General features: G+C 39.6%; 1 protein-coding gene across 1 annotated transcript; it reads left to right on the top strand.

The window, feature by feature from the left end:
* Positions 1 to 1,025: 1,025 nt before the first annotated feature.
* Positions 1,026 to 7,468, top strand: rgs17 (regulator of G protein signaling 17; the record flags this gene model as incomplete). Its single annotated transcript, XM_079229555.1, has 4 exons — positions 1,026 to 1,132; positions 6,079 to 6,153; positions 6,239 to 6,470; positions 7,280 to 7,468. 4 exons carry the CDS (start codon positions 1,026 to 1,028, stop codon positions 7,466 to 7,468), a joined length of 603 nt encoding a protein of 200 aa, XP_079085681.1.
* Between the last annotated feature and the right edge of the window lie 8,760 nt (positions 7,469 to 16,228).

Below are 16,228 nucleotides of genomic sequence, written 5' to 3'. Positions count from 1 at the left end.
TTGCACTTTTTTTTAGCTCTATTCTATATAGAAACCAGACAAAACCAGTCATTTTACCGCACAGAGCACAGGAGTTGCGAGTCTACTGCTGCCTTGATCAGTTAGTTTGTATGGGTATAGCCTTCGAACCCTTGTAAACACTAGTCAATGCAGCGGTAGACCAGCCGATTGAAGTGTGACCACGTCCTGTTCATTTTCATTACGTGTCATCTACATCAATAAAGTCAAAATATCAGAAACATCAACATGAAACCACAACACTGTGCAAACTCTGCTCTGTCTCTTTAAGAGAAATCCCAGTCTGCTCTGATTGGGTTGTGAGAAAAATATGGTGCACCTTTGCAAATGTAGTTCTCAAGCCGTAAGGGGGGGGCTATAATATTCTAATGAGCCTATATCTGACATAAGGGGAGACACATCTGGATGGCGCATCGTATTCCTCTGTTTGTGGGTTGTTGTGCGAAGCAGATACTAAATGAAAATGTGAGTTTTTCATGATATGTCCCCTTTAAGTTTTGGTTGTCCCTGCTCAGATCCTCATCTTTCGCAAAGGACGTTGCACATTCTAACTAAGGCAACAGCGGGTTGATTTGAGTGTGTGTGTGTGTGTGTGTGTGTGTGTGTGTGTGTGTGTGTGTGTGTGTGTGTGTGTGTGTGTGTGTGTGTGTGTGAGAAAGAGAAAGATGTGGCTTAGTGCCAGAAACCCTCGAACCGTACAAGGAAGGGAATCCTCTTGGTCCTGCTTGAGTGCTCTCTCTCGCTTCATCTCTCTCTCTCTCACACACACACACACACACACACACACACACACACACACACACACACACACACACACACACACACACAGAGTTCCTTTTATGTTTTCCCCTCTAATAAGACATATTGCTTGCGAGCCAAAAGTAAACACGGGGTCCACATTTGAAACTGCACTATCTGTTGTATTATTATGAATTTGAAGGCTATTTAACAGTGTTTGTTTTCTGTGTGTATCCATCGCTAAGCCCCAGAGTGTGAGTGGAGTGGAGATGAGAAAAAGGCAGGCGGCGCACATCGAGGCCCCACCCCAGGCCCCCGGACAGCCCCGACCCAACACCTGCTGCCTCTGCTGGTGCGGCTGCTGCAAGTGTCTCTGGTAAGAAAATACTATATTATGATATTATACAATACTATACTACGCTATACCGTACTATACTACACCATATTATACTATTCCATACTATATTACATCATACTACACCATACAATACTATACCATACCATACTATACTATACTATACCATACTATACTATTCCATACTATACTACACCATACTATACTATACCATACTATACTATACCATAATATACCATATTATACTACACCATACTATGCTACTACTACTATGCATACTAAACAGCTATAATCCATATTTTTATTATTAAATTAATGTTAAATTCAATTAATGTTAATTTTGCCCATTCATGACTGCAGCGTAGCCACTTATTGAATAGTTTTACAAAACAAGGGCTTGCAGGCTGTGAAAACTGAGGTATGATGTCATATGGGGACTTTCAGCAAGTTTCTTGGCAGCCAGTAACTTTTTTTAAGACTCGCCAAAGATGCTTGTGATGCATATCTTCATAACTGCAGTTAATCTGATGCTGCCTTTAAAAATAGAGTGGATGCTTAGAAGCAGGAGCATAAGTGTAAATTTGACCACCCGGCCAAAGCAACCTTATTTTAACAGTTTACAGAGTTAAAAAGTTTATTTAATAATTATATCGGCCAACATCTCAAATTTGGCTCAAAGGGCTTCCTTCTTCTGTCAGTTAAGGGAAAAGTCCCAAAATGATGGGGGAAGTTGTCTGAACAAAACACAAGCTGTATTGAGTGTACAGGATGATTTTTTTTTTGTGTACTGGTTGCTGTTCTCCTTAAGTTTTAAGTGAAATATTTCTTTGTTTTTGTGGGGAATAAATCAAATGCATAAAAGGTGGCAGCAGCAGCGGTCGGGTGTCTAGTGATATCTATTGATGGTAAACTTCAGTCAGTCGCTGGCCGTGTTTCCATTCATATTTAATCTCATTTGAAGCATTGCATTAGAAAACCTGTGTGAAAACGTTTGGAAAAAGTTTGAAAATACTTTTTTAGGCTCGCTTTGGAGAAATAGTCGATTATGGAAACGCCTTCGCCAAATAAATTCTGACGTAACAAACATTTAACGCCCATGACCGATCAGCCGTTTTTGTTGTCAGAATCTTCTCTGATTTTCCCATAACATGTGAATGCTTGTCTTTGTCTCCGGACAACATTAAACATGGCCAATATTTCCTGACATGAAAGAACAATTGAACCTCGCCCAATTAAAGAAAAGAAAATCCTCCATTTTTTGTAGATGATCATCCGACTTGTTTGCAAACCTACGTCTTCTATTATTTTCCTAGTGGATTACAGCCATGTGGAGCAGGACATGCCAAGTTCTAAACAAACTGCTGGAGTATTTGCTCCAAACCAGTTGATGGAAACTTCGCATTTCTTTTTAAAACATTTGCTTACAATTTTTTTAACAATCGAATGGATGGATGTCGAGAAAAGTGGCTGTTGGATTGACAAAATATTGATCTGTTGTCAGTTTTGCAAAATTCTTCAGCAAAATGTCAAAAATGCTTTGGTTACATCTTCTCAAAATGTGACTATTTGATGTTTTTGTAAACTGAATATCTTTGGCTTCTGGAAGCAAAACAAGCTATTTATGAATGTAAGTAGAGGCTTTTGGAAATGATGGTTGACATTTTATAACATTTTTTAAAGCAAAGGATTTTTTGATTATTCTAGAACATGAGTTGCACCTTTAATTCCTTCCGTACATTTTCAAATTGGAGAGAAGAGAACGGACGAGGCACGCAACTAAACATGTTTATGTGCTCATAGTTACGGGTTACAAGCTCGCACTTACTGCCCCTGAGCAAGGCACCAAAACCAGTAAGTGCTGTGCCTCACTGGGGCTGCACTCTAGCCGGGAGAGAAGAGTGAATGAAACATTGTTTTCAGGCAGTGAATGGTGAATGTGCTGCTTCTTTCACACCACTTCATCTGAAGTGGTGGCAGCTTGTGGACTCGGGCCCCTGCAGTGAGCGCTTTGTGACTCCGCTGGGTGTTGCTCAATCAAATGCTGGTGTCAGATATCCACGAAATGATCCTGGAAATGTGTCTTCAGTACCCGACGTGTTTGTTTATTTTAGCGTGAAGGCTGGGAGGGACGATTTCCCTTTTTCAGAGCAGGTTTGTTTCAGCTACATGGAAATCACTCTCTGTCCCTTTTTCTTTTTTTTTACACTCGTATTTACGATCTGTGAGTCACATGACATTTCGTCTGCCGCTGTGGTGAAGTTTAGGGAGAACCAAAGTGTGAATGGGGTCACTGGGCTCGCGAAATGACAAATATTCCTTCTTAAAAACCTGCATAGGTTCAAACTATTACATTTCCTATTTTCGCGCATTATGCCTAACTGGTTGTGAACGACGCAGCACAGAGTGTGACGCCTTGTTTCTATTTATTCTTGTTGGTCACTTTGAAATCACCGCAGTGAACAAAAGACAGCTGATTTGTGAAGTTGAAATGAGTATTTACCATTCGGTACCTCCTCATTTGCTGTAAAAACCCAAATAAAGTGGCTGTTCGCTGGAGGGAGAATTTGCCGTTGTCTGAATTGTCTAAATTGTGTGTAATTTCCAGTAAATATCACAATATAAAACATTGTGTTTTCTGTTTAAAAGGTCAAAATTTCGAAAGTAAGCCTTTCTTTCATCTCCAGTCTGATCTGGAGCGCACAGCTGATAGGTACATGTTTTGTTTCGATGTTTTGTTTACATGACATAACTTGGGAGACGGTGTCTCACTCTCAGTTCTCTGCTGTCATTACGGTTGTTGTTTTCATTTATTCTTTGTTCGGCTCGACCGATCCCCACTGAACGTGTTTTTGAAGTCCGACACTCTCGGACAGGATGTGCTTCCATGATATTCAATGTATCAATCCGCCCTGAGAAGCTCCCACCGTGTTTTACGCTATTAGTGAAGCGTAATCTGCACAGACAGCCGTGTAAATCACACAAATATCCTGCTGTGTACACGTTTGGAACTTGTTAATCGTACCTATGTTGATTGATCAGGGCTCCCAGGCTGTCTGTGAGCTCCAGGCAGATTGCCCTCACTCAATGAATCAATACATGGGCCGACAACACTTTTCTTCCCATGGAGCAGACATGAAAACTATTTTGGTTCAGTAAATGTCTGCTGTCACTCAGCCTGGGGATGGAGTCGGTGTGGACTGGATGAGCCGTCTCTCTTCCAGTGGGGATTCCCAGTAAAACGCTACATTTCATTTTCATTTCATGAAAGTGACATTGTTTGACTCCCATCATGCGGTGCATTCGGTGCCCGTGAGACAGACAGCCTGCTGTACTGCTGTACAAAATATATATTTCTATGTATACATATATTATAACTTTTTTCAACATTGTGCAAACTTACTTTTAATAGATTGCAGAAAGTGTTCTTAATCGTATGCTGTCATAATTTATTTTTATTTTAAAGTTTTTTTTGCTATATCTACCTCACTCTTAATGCTACTCTATTTTGTCAGTATTACCTCTTACTCACTTAAAACATATTAAGTATATGTTTTATATATTATTACTCTTATTGTGCTTATGTATGTTCATTAAATCTTTGATCAAACTCTGGCACGAGACTTTCCTCATGGATTAAAAAACTTGTATCTTATCTTATCATATTTTAATTTAGAATATGAGTCGACAGCCCTGATGGGTCACAGCATACTGTTGTGTTTATTTTTTTTTATCCATCCTTCTTTTCTCTCTTTTCTCCCCTTCCTTTCAAACCCCTCCTCATCTGCCCTCAGACAAGGCCCTTATCTAGTGCCTTCTATTTCCATCCCCACATCACATGCAAAACAGCTGTGAAGAACAGCCTGTATATTTAGCTGTATTGTGAGGGAGCCCGCGGGCTGTGGCTAGCTTCGCTTATTACTACCGCACAATGGGGACTTTGACAAGAGGCAGCAAGAGCAAGGAAAGAGCCTCCATGTTGTGATGCAGCATGTGTGACTGAGCTACGCTAGACAGAGAGGCTACCGTGTGTGTTTCAAGTGTTGACATAGAGGTCTTCACTTCACGGACTTTGAACATGTCGTTTCACGCTCACACTGCTGCATCTCTCAGGAGAGCCGCATTTAGCAGTTGCTTTCATAATTGATTTGTCCGCCGATTATCTTCTTGATCCATCGATTCATTGTTTGGGCTATAAAATGTCCAGAAATTGTAGAACGTCATCAATTTCACACAAATGCAGGCAATACACCCTCAAAAGTGTGAAGCTGTGACAAGATCATCTTTGCAGATTTGCTTGAAAATAACAATCATCAAAATTGTTTAATTTTCCATTGATCCACTAATGAATGAATCAATCAATAGTTTCAGCTCTAGAACAGAGAGATTAGTACACACATGTCTTATTGAATACTTCTTATTGAATAGTGTTGATTCCAGCTCCCCATGACAGGCTGCATCCAACAATTTAGTAATGCACTTTCATAAAGTTTAAAGAGTAAATAAAGTCCCAGATTGCAGCAGTTGCAGGTTGAAATATTCAATTCAATTCAGTTTATTTTGTATAGCCCAAAGTCACAAATATATCTTCACTTTTAGGCTGAAGGATGGGTCAAACTCTTGATGAGACAAACCTACTTACTGATACTTACTGATAAGGATCTTGTTGATCGGTTCTGGATGACGTATGTGAGGAGAAATATAGTTATTGCTTCTTTTTTTTCTTGGGCGGTAGCAAAGGATGGTGAATGCTGATTTGTATGGGGATAAATTAGAGATACAAAAATAAAATCACGCTCATCTAGAAGTGATATTTTTTATCACAATCAATGTATTGTTACAGCCTTATTTTATGCAAGATGTATCTTCGTCGACAAGTTCATCTAATAATAACTCATCCTTTTAAAGTGCCAGAAACAAATTCAGACTTTTGTTTTGGCGAGCACGCTCATTTCTTGTCTCCTTTCCAGGACTGAAGACAGGATGGAGAGGAGTGAACGACAGACCTGCACCAAGATGGACAGTATTGAAGCTGCAGATGAACAGTACGTCCAGCCATCATCCCTCCATGCATGCTTGTGTCAGAATCGTTGTGTGTCCGTCTTCATTTTGTGTTATGTCCGACTGTAGACACCCCAGTCTAGACGAGGTGCTGTCGTGGGCGCGGAGCTTTGAGATGATGCTGCGCTCACTGGAGGGCCGGGAGGTCTTCCGGGAGTTCCTGCGCTCGGAGTACAGCGAGGACAACCTGCTGTTCTGGTTGGCCTGTGAGGAGCTGAAAAAGGAGATGGATGTCACAGTAGTGGAGGAGAAGTCCAGGATCATATATGAAGACTACGTGTCCATATTATCACCCAAAGAGGTACCGGCTCCATCTGTGTTGAATAAGCAGAAGTGAGCCCAGCGCTGCCATGCTAGCGACAATGCTCCAGGGATGGCAGTGTCATGTGTTGTTAGACTGAGATATATGTTTGCTATGAAATATGGGACAGACATTCATAGTCTGCAGATGATGAATCGTAGTGACTTTCCATGTAGAAAGTCAAGCAAAGTCAAAGCACGCAACTAATATTCCTCGATGGACATAAATACTTCTGCTAAGTGGATTTCATCCGCTTAGTTTTTTTAACCGCGCGAGTAAATCTCCCTGCTGTAAGCCTCAATACTAACTTATATCACTAATAACTTTACTGCTAGCAAAATACCTCCGCTAATTAATTCCAGGAGGTACTTTATAACTGCCGTGGTTATGTCAAAGCAGGCGACTAATACGGCTATTTGGCTGAGTAATCCCGACTTGGAAGTGTTTTTCGGGGCCGGATTTAGTGGTTTAGGAGCCAGAGGCAAACACCCAGCTTTACTTTTTACCTTTTCTATAACTGGGAATGTTGCTATTGGCAGTGGCAGAGGGATTACTCAAAAAGTTTCAAGAGTAAAACTATTAACCATAATTAATAACACACAGTAAGTCTTGAACTTCAAGGGAAGAGTGAAAGAGAGACCACATAAACGGAATTAAATTCCGCTGGATAGTTAAATGAATGATAATGCATCATATCCTATTTTATTGTTGTATATTGTCAGTTTTTACAGTGCTAAATAAATGTATCATTTAGCATTTACTTAACAAACACCATGGTTAATAAATGTATTATATTTTCCTCATCCCAGGTGAGCTTGGACTCACGGGTCAGAGAAGGAATAAACCAGACCTTGGCGGAGCCCAGCAACCTGATGTACGAGGAGGCCCAGTTCCAGATCTACACCCTGATGCACCGCGACTCCTTCCCTCGTTTCCTCAACTCCTCCGTTTACAGAGACCTCCTGGCCAACAGGAGGCGCACCTGCCTCAACACCTAGACTCCTCCACCCTCGCTCATCGCCATCGTACGCCAACGAGACTACTACTTAAAACTTCAAATACTACTATGGTGCCAGAAGTCGGGTTTGGAAAATCTCTCCCTCTTTTTTGATTGAAAAAGACTGAATGACATCCAAGATAGCTGGTGGTTTTTTTTTTATTTATATTTTTTAAGCAATTTATATCCAGTTCTCCACTGGAGCCAGGTCGGCCTTTGCTGGTTGGTTATTGGTCGATTTAAGACCATTAATGCTGGCCAGTGATTGTTTTGCTAGCAATTTGTGCTGTTTGTTACGGTTGACTGGCCAACCCACTGGTCAGCTGTCGGTTGAAATGGCCAACCTGATGGCCAGCTGCTGGTTAACTGTGGAGAAGGACTCCTCAGTCGGTGGGGAAAGAAAGAAAGAGAGAGAGAGAGAGAGAGAGAGAGAGAGAGAGAGAGAAAGGACAAGCCAACTGTTCATGTACTGTAATATTTAGACCTCACGCTTTCTTCTCTCACTTTTAATATTATCTCTCTCTTACTCATTCTTTTGCATTGTTTTGTTTTTCTAATTCTGTCCCATTCCTCAGATGTGTAAAATTTAGTTTTTTTGAATTTCTTTACTGTCCAAACATGACACCTTGTTGTTAGTGGGAGTTGGGGCATCTCTTGCCCATTTAACCAGTAGAAGCACTGGCCCTGCATGTAACTCTCTCTCTCTCTCTCTCTCTCTCTCAACAGTAGCTTGACGATGTAAGCCGCGGACTGCAACCGTTTTTGAATATTGAGATGTATTAAGACGGGTGACCTGTCTCTCTGTCTGGATGTCTACATTCAGTGAAGGGAAAAAGTACACTTCTGCCAATTTTAAGCTTACTGCAGTTTTTTATTGAGGCGATTTGACGGCTTCTGTAGCAAAGGCAGAAGCACCGACTCATTCATCCATCCATCCACCTGCCCATCCATCTGTCCGTCCAAGCACTTTCCTTCTTTAGGATTCTTTAACTGGGAGAAGTAAGGGCTATAATTGTGGTTGGGCAGCTACATGTAGTATTACTACCCATGAACTTTAGACAAAAAATCTCTCCACTGAGAAAATCACAATGCCTTTACATGTAAGAAAATGCAGCACGAGCGCTGCTGGAGTTTTTCCGGAAAGCAACCACAGTTTGTCCAACGATCCCTACCTCCCTTCTTTTATTCCCCTCCCTCCATGTCCTCCCTCCGACTGAGACCATCACAAGCACAGGTGCCCAATGTGGGGGGGAGGGGAAACACTGCAGACTCCAAATATTCAGTTTGAAATTCTCACGCAGAAAAAGAGGGTTTGGCTTTTGGTGTTTTATGAATAAAGCATTATGGAAAGCTGGTCCTACTCTGAGCATATAAGCAGATGCAGCGGGCGCTGATCTAATTTGAAAGGGTTACTAAGCCCTGGCTTTTGTCTGCGAGGTAACATGGCGGTCCCTGAAGCTGGACGTCCAGCATCGCGCTGCAGCCATGTGACCCAGGTGCCCACATGATGTCAAAGATGCTGTGAAGCGATATCAGATGTGACTTGTCACCAGGCTGTGGAGTCTCAGTCTTTATGGTGCATGTTTGTTCCTCCAGCAGATGGAGCTGGGAGAGTGTATGGTAGTCCTTCAGTTAGCTCCTGCCCATTAAAGACACTCTTTTTCTTTTAACCAGAGCTAGTGAAGAGGGTTGCTATAATAATGCTAACCTGCTACCGTACTGGGCTAGCGAAGACGTGTGTGTAGTCATGCTCCTCGCTAGCCCTCTCAACAAGACCAACCCGGTTTCAGCATGCTGTAGGCAAGCAGCCAGCATGCCTGTGCTAGCTAGCCATGCTAACCCTCATCCCACTGCCAGCCCTTACACACTCTGGTTTGTTTTTCTAACCCGACTTTGACAGCATGCGATGATAACGGCTATGTGTGTGTATGGTACAGTTACACACTTAACAGAAAAATGTAGAAAAAAAAAACTTAAAGGGGGTCTTGCTAAATGTCCCGTTAACATTTTGAAAAGGACATTTTGTTTTTTGATGATGTGAACATTTGAACTTTGTTCCTGGCCTGTGGATGTGCAGTAGAAAGTGCATGAATGCAGTATATGCTGTTTTGTTTAGTGAACTGGGCCTCCCAAGTCTCATAGCTGACCTCTTGGTTTGGTGGCAGAATTAAAGTGTTAATGAAGCAGTGCCACTCCTCACTGATAAATGTAAGCATCCATGTTGCCATCTCCTTTAACTACCTGAAGTTCACGTGCCAAGTTTGGGCTTGATTAAATTCAAGAGTAGGCGGTGCAAGATGTCTAGCAGACTATTGAAGTGCAATTGGATGTAGTTAGTGATTTTAGATCGGTGTCCCACTATGTTAGATTGGTTTTGAATTGTCAGAAGTTTATCTTATAAATTACTAACTGCAACACCGTTCAGAATACTCTAAATGTTTTAATGCCACGGTTGGATTATTCTAGAGACGCGCTGCCTCTAGTTAACATTTGCAAGTTTTATAAGTGGACTTCAATGAGAACGCAGATATTTAAATGTATCTTAAAAAAAGAAAAAAGAAATGGAAGTCCTCTAGAGCCTCAATAGAAAAAAAGAGTCCATGGAATCATGGGGGTTTGAGTTTTCCTCCAGACTGATATTTACGTACAGTGTTAAAATTCTAACTCAGTGAAACTGCCATGTCAAAACCACGATATTATATTACTACAAAAGATTGAAGTATTGGTTATAAATACGTACAATGTACACTGTAACGTCAAGAAGGCAGGTCTAAACCAATAATCACCAACAGTTTTGCAATGTTCCTTAGTGAAAATATACTATATTTAACCTTTGGCAGTACAGTGCTCACATACAGACTACATTAATACCCATAAGGACTTGATTGATAATGCTCAGCTGCTGTAATTAAGAGCTGTGCATGCATGCGCTCAGTTGATCAGAAGCATAAGAATACAGTGGAATCAACCAATTCTGATACTGAAGGATCAGTTGTCAAACCTACTCACTGGAGCAGTTTTCATTTCCTGGAAACATTTTAGATGTTGTATTTGGACAACTTTGTAACTTTTTGACTCGGTAGTAGAAAGCCTTCCACTCGTCAGGCTCTCCTGCAGACAAATCCCTCTTCTGCACAGTACAGCTATGTTCCCTTGTTGCTGAGTCCACACAGTTATTAACACGAGAATGTTTCACCAAGAACCAGATATTGAAATCCTGGTGCAATTAAACCACGTTTACATTTATAAATTGTGAGATGTGTGTACCTTATTAAATACTAAGCTAGCTGTCCCTAGTGTGAGCAGAGAAGCCAGCAGGTCTCTGCCCGGTGCTCAACTCCAAGAGCACTTTACAGGGTTTACAGGGAGGACAGACGCAGCAGAAACCCAGGTAGTGGGGTTTTGCAGGGAGGACAGGCTTACGTCCTTTCTTCTTAATTTATTGTGACTTTTAAACAGTGGGGGGAAAGTACACTGTTGTTTATTTTTAATAACTGCATTTCAAATGTAGATTTTACAAGCAATGATGATGATGTGAAGTGATGTAGTGTCATCGCTGAGTTTAGAACTTTCGAGTTTTGTCTTTAAATTTCCATGGGTTCCAAGTGAGTGGGTTTCTGAAACGTGGCGGTGGTTTTATCGACCGCACAAAGGTTGAGAGCTGAAGTGTCCTGATGGGGTGGAGGAGGATTGAGAAGCTTTGGCCTAAGTGACACGTTTTTTTTTTCTTTGTATAAAAAAACAACAACAACAACAACAAACGTCTCTGTAGGCTTTTCACTACCTCTCATGTTGGTTAATTTATTTCACATCTAGTTGTCAATGTAACAGTTGTTTTTAGATCTACTTGAAGCCTAACACTGTAAACAAAAATGTGCACAGAAAAATGACTATGTATATGACCAGAGGGGTTAAAGAGAGCTTGGCCTAGTCAACATTATTTTTTTTGTTTGTATGTATGTTTGGTTTTAATTGTGCTGAGCTGAACTAGATTTTGCATCTCTATAAAGAATTCAGGAATCCACTGTCTAAGGGCTAATCCCATTTTTGCCTATGCAAATCTGTTTCTGTGGGTAAGTTGGGAAAGGGCGAACTAGCATACCTTTCACCTGTTTTAGATGGACCATGGTTTACAATGCCCTTTGCTGATATTCTTCAATCTTATTCAGCAAAAATGTACGCTTATTTTTGTTTCTATATAAATATTTTAGATATATATCTATATATATATAGAGAGAGATATATATATATAGAAATATATATATACGTATATATATATATATATATATATATATATATATATATATATATATATATATATATATATATATATATATACACATAACAAGTAATATACAGAGAAAAATAGTATATGCCTTTGTGATGATAAAAAAGAAACCTTGCTGAAAACAAATAAATGTGTTGTTGTCTGACATTATGTGGCTGTGTGCTGGAGTCTTGGTGAGATGATATTTTAGACGATTGGAACTCAACTGACTGTTAAGCGACGGACTAAAAGGTCAGGAAAGACTCTCATTGCTCAGGCTACAACACTTGTAGCTGACCCTGTGCAGTGTTTCCTAATTGGAAGAGGGGGTATTTATTTATGGAGCAACTTCATCATGACTTTCTGTGACAGATATCGTTATCCACCCCAGCCTGTGCGGAAACTAAGGTATTCAGGCCACCCAGAACTTGTCCTTGTCGTTTTTTCACTGTCACATTTAGTCGTTTTTAAAGCTAGACTATGTAACTTTTGTGAAACAAAGGCCATTGTTGTGGTGAAAGAGATAAAACGTTTTTTTTTAAGTAGTAGAGTCAAGTCATAAAGTCCGCAAACTGATCCAGTAATGTAAATTAAAGGGCGAGAGCTGGCAAAGTTGGCTAGCAATTAGCATTAGATTAGCCACCAAAAGCTAGTGGTCGCAGCAGACCAAAGTTAGGCTGCAAAGCAAAAACCTATTAGAATATAAAATCGTGCAAAAGTGCATTTTACTGCTTATGAATTCAACTTCTCACCTGGAAGAGTCAAAAGATGCATAGTCTAACTTTAAAGGGCGGAGTTGGAGCATGTGCACTGTCCATATTGTACGTGAGTCACATTTTTCAATCGGTAATCCATTAATGAATAAAAAATAACTCTTAATGAAATAATTAACATTTTATCATGTTTCAGTGGACACTGCACAGTGTGGGTTTGTAATTAAATGTGTACAGAACCATGTCGGCAGCAAACAACAGCAACTTATTTTTCTATTCTTCAATTTATTGTTCTTTTTGTAGCCACATCCAGTCAGACTATCACTGTGCTAAAAGAGTAGCGTTGAGGAGGAACACATCAGCAAAAGTGGGCTTACTGTTTTTTTTTTGTTTTTTTTTAAATACTCAACTAATGCAAGATGTAAGAGAAGTCGGTAATACGTTACTCGCGAGACCATTCACTTTTAGCTTTGAGTTGAGGGTTGATAATTTGTTTTTTTAATCCTTTAGGGAAAATTCAAGTCATGAAATGAGACGAGGAGGGTTGACGTTGTATAGATTATTTGTCCACAATTCCTCACAGAAACATGGGTTTATTGACTGATGTTGCTTTGAAACCCAACCTGCTTCGTGTGTTTCCTCAGTTGAATTTGGTGCCTCTTTAAGCTTTCACAACAGACCTCAAGATATCTTTCTGTCTCTCTTCTGTCTTCTCCGTGTCTCTCCGTCCGTCTCACGTTCTCTCTCTGTAACGCCACACATACAACACTGTTAAAAGCAGTTGGACGTTCCCGTTTTACAGCAAAAATGACACTGATGTTTGTTCCTCCTGCTGACACCCTCATATTGTCTTTTTTTGTACCTCTTCTGGAGGTGTTTGTGCTACTTTAGGAAAGATTATATTTGTGCAGGTACCTGGTTGAAGTTGGTTTCAACAGTTTTAGGCAATCACTTTTCTCTTTATTGATTTAGATGCCTAAGCCTCTTGGTTCTTGTCATACCGTTGTAGATATCACAGTCGTCGAGAGATGATCGGCAGGTGACGATATAAAGAATTTTACTGTCACTTTATGCGGTTAAAAAAAAAAGTGACATTTTTTTCTATTCAGCATGCTTTTTGCTAAATAAATGAAATAATTCAGTTATTTGCTATAAACGATACTGTATGAGTATGTATTCAAGTACTGCAGTATGCAGACAATTAAAAATATCAGAAACTCTTTTGAGAGGTTCATATTTTTCTTCTAGTATGTTTCACTAATATTGACGGTTATGGTTCTTAATTCTTGTTTCGAGTGTCTCATGAATTGCCAGAATGATAAAAATGACCCTCTTTGTATTAACAAATATAGACCGTGGCTGGTTGTTTCCACATACATGACTTGCAGAGCATTTTTACCAGGACAGTGATAGTGCAGTGGGCTTTTTAATCAAATGTTATGTCAGTTGAGCTCAACTTTTCACTATTTTTCACTGGTTGCTTGACAGCTCTGGATGACGACTGAGATCCTAATTGTTTTATTTACATCAAGACCGGTAAAATAATGTCCTTGTGCTCGCTAAGGGTCAACAATTTAGTTGGGAGTAAAATATATTCTTTATTATTTTGCCACATGAAGCAAATATGACCTCAAGTTTACAGATTTCAAATGTTGAGATGAGAAAATGACAGTCTGTTGCCAAAAGATCAGATTTGCTCTTTTAAAGCGCCCTGGGATGCAGTACTCCCTTGACTGTAGCATTGAAATTACTTTCCTATCTTATCAGTCGAATATTGGTGAAACATCATCCTCTGTTGTAGAATATCACAGGAGGGACGTGAATCTGTAATCTAAGACAGGGTTGGTGCAAATTCAACAGCACTGAGCAATCAGTAATTTGTTGGCTACATTGTGAGAAACATTTAATTATGTTGGTGTTGGCAATTTGTGCATGATAATACAATACACATGTGACTGTTGACTGTGAGGACAGTAGAATCAAGATTAAATAAATATTTACACCAAAGTCTTGTTAATAAAATGTGGATTTTTTTTTCTTAAAGACCCAGCTTGCTTAACACATTTACAGTAACTGTGTCAAATTGTAAAATACACTTTCCTTGCCAAGAGTTTGATGAGAAGATTGATACCGCTCCCATATGTGTGCGCTAACTGTGAAGCTACAACCAGCAGTCAGTTAGCTTAGTTTAGCTAGGACTAGCTAGCCAAAACTGAAGCTCACTGATTTGTCTCCTTTGCTTAATGCGTTCAAAAATAAAGTGCAAAAACATCTATGTATTTTTTGTATGTGGGTTTATGTGTCTGACTATCCCATAACGGTTCTAAGAATCATTTTGCTAAGCTAAGCTAACATTTGCCGACTCCAGCTTCATATTTACTGTACATACTTGACGGTGGTTTCTAATGTAACTCTCTACAAGGAAAGTGAATAAGGGTACTTGCCAAATGCCAAGCTATTCCTTAAAAAAATGTATACAAAAATAAATAGTTGCGCTATGTAAAAAAAACACAATAAAATAAAAAGAAGTGAAAACAAGGTTGAATTTGCTTGACACACTGGTCAATGAAACTGTCCCAGGATGCATCTTTGAAGGATAAAATGTGCCACACTTGTAATGTCCCTTTTTGTTTCAATGTGAAGGGGTCAAAATGTTCCTTACGAAACACATTTTATTTGTCTCTTCTCGTTGCTTTCATGGGTTTTTGTGTCATCTCTGAATCATCCACATATAATGTACTTCATCGACATGTAACCAACAGACCTGAAGACTTTGTAAACAGGCATTGAACATGTTGAAGTGTGGCTGATGTGGATTACAAGCAACTATATCAGATCCAACTGAAATTGTTACTGTCACAAAAAAAAAGCTGTTCATTATTTCTAACATGTTTTGTTCTATTTTAATTATTTTTAATAACAGGTTTATTTCAGTCATTGTTTTTTATCTCTTACTTTATCTCGAAAGAAGCAAATATTGTTGTTCATCAGTCTCTAACGTCACATGACTCACCGTCGCGTTAACAGCGTGTTAAGTTGTGGTACATTTTGATCTACGGTTCAGTCTCTCTCTTTGTTTACACAATGACATCTTGTATTAAGAGAAAACTTCAATCTATGGTAACTGCCCTTGAATATTTGTAATTTAAATAGTGCTGCTAGAGAAAGAAATCTTCATGTAACATCTTACAATAAATACTCAATAGATTTTTGCCAAATGTGAGTGTGTCTTTCTTTGACTGGAGGTGTGGGAGATAATCAGTATACAACCTGTAGATACAGTGTTTGTTAACATTGTACTGTGAGGGTGCATTATTTCATTTTGAGACAATGGCAACTCAAAAAGAAAAACTTGTATTAGTCTAAATTAGTTTTACGCTACAAAAAGGAAATGATAGCTCCATGGATGGCAGTGATGGTCTGTTGTCTGGCCGGTCCCTCAACTATCTGATCTGGTCATTTTGTACAGACATTCATGGTCCCAAGGGGATGCATCTTGCTCGTCTTCGGAAATATTGGATTGATTGACGTAACATTTGGTAAAGACAATCACTTTCCCTTCAGGATGAATTGTAATAATTTGGTGAAACGTAACTTTTTTTTAAAGTCAGATTGTGAATGTGTCCAGTAGACCAGAGTGACTCAAAGGCCTACAGGTACCTCCGCACAATGTCAATGTTGCACCCCTTTCTGTGGAATAGAAAACCAAAATCCTATACATGTCAATGTGATTTGGTGTGTTTTTGGATTGTAATTTTGACAAATTTGTAAGCATTTATTT

The sequence above is a fragment of the Taurulus bubalis genome, assembly GCF_910589615.1.
Source record: "Taurulus bubalis genome assembly, chromosome: 14".
Lineage (NCBI taxonomy): Eukaryota > Metazoa > Chordata > Actinopteri > Perciformes > Cottidae > Taurulus > Taurulus bubalis.
This window is presented reverse-complemented; position numbering and strand designations above follow the sequence as displayed.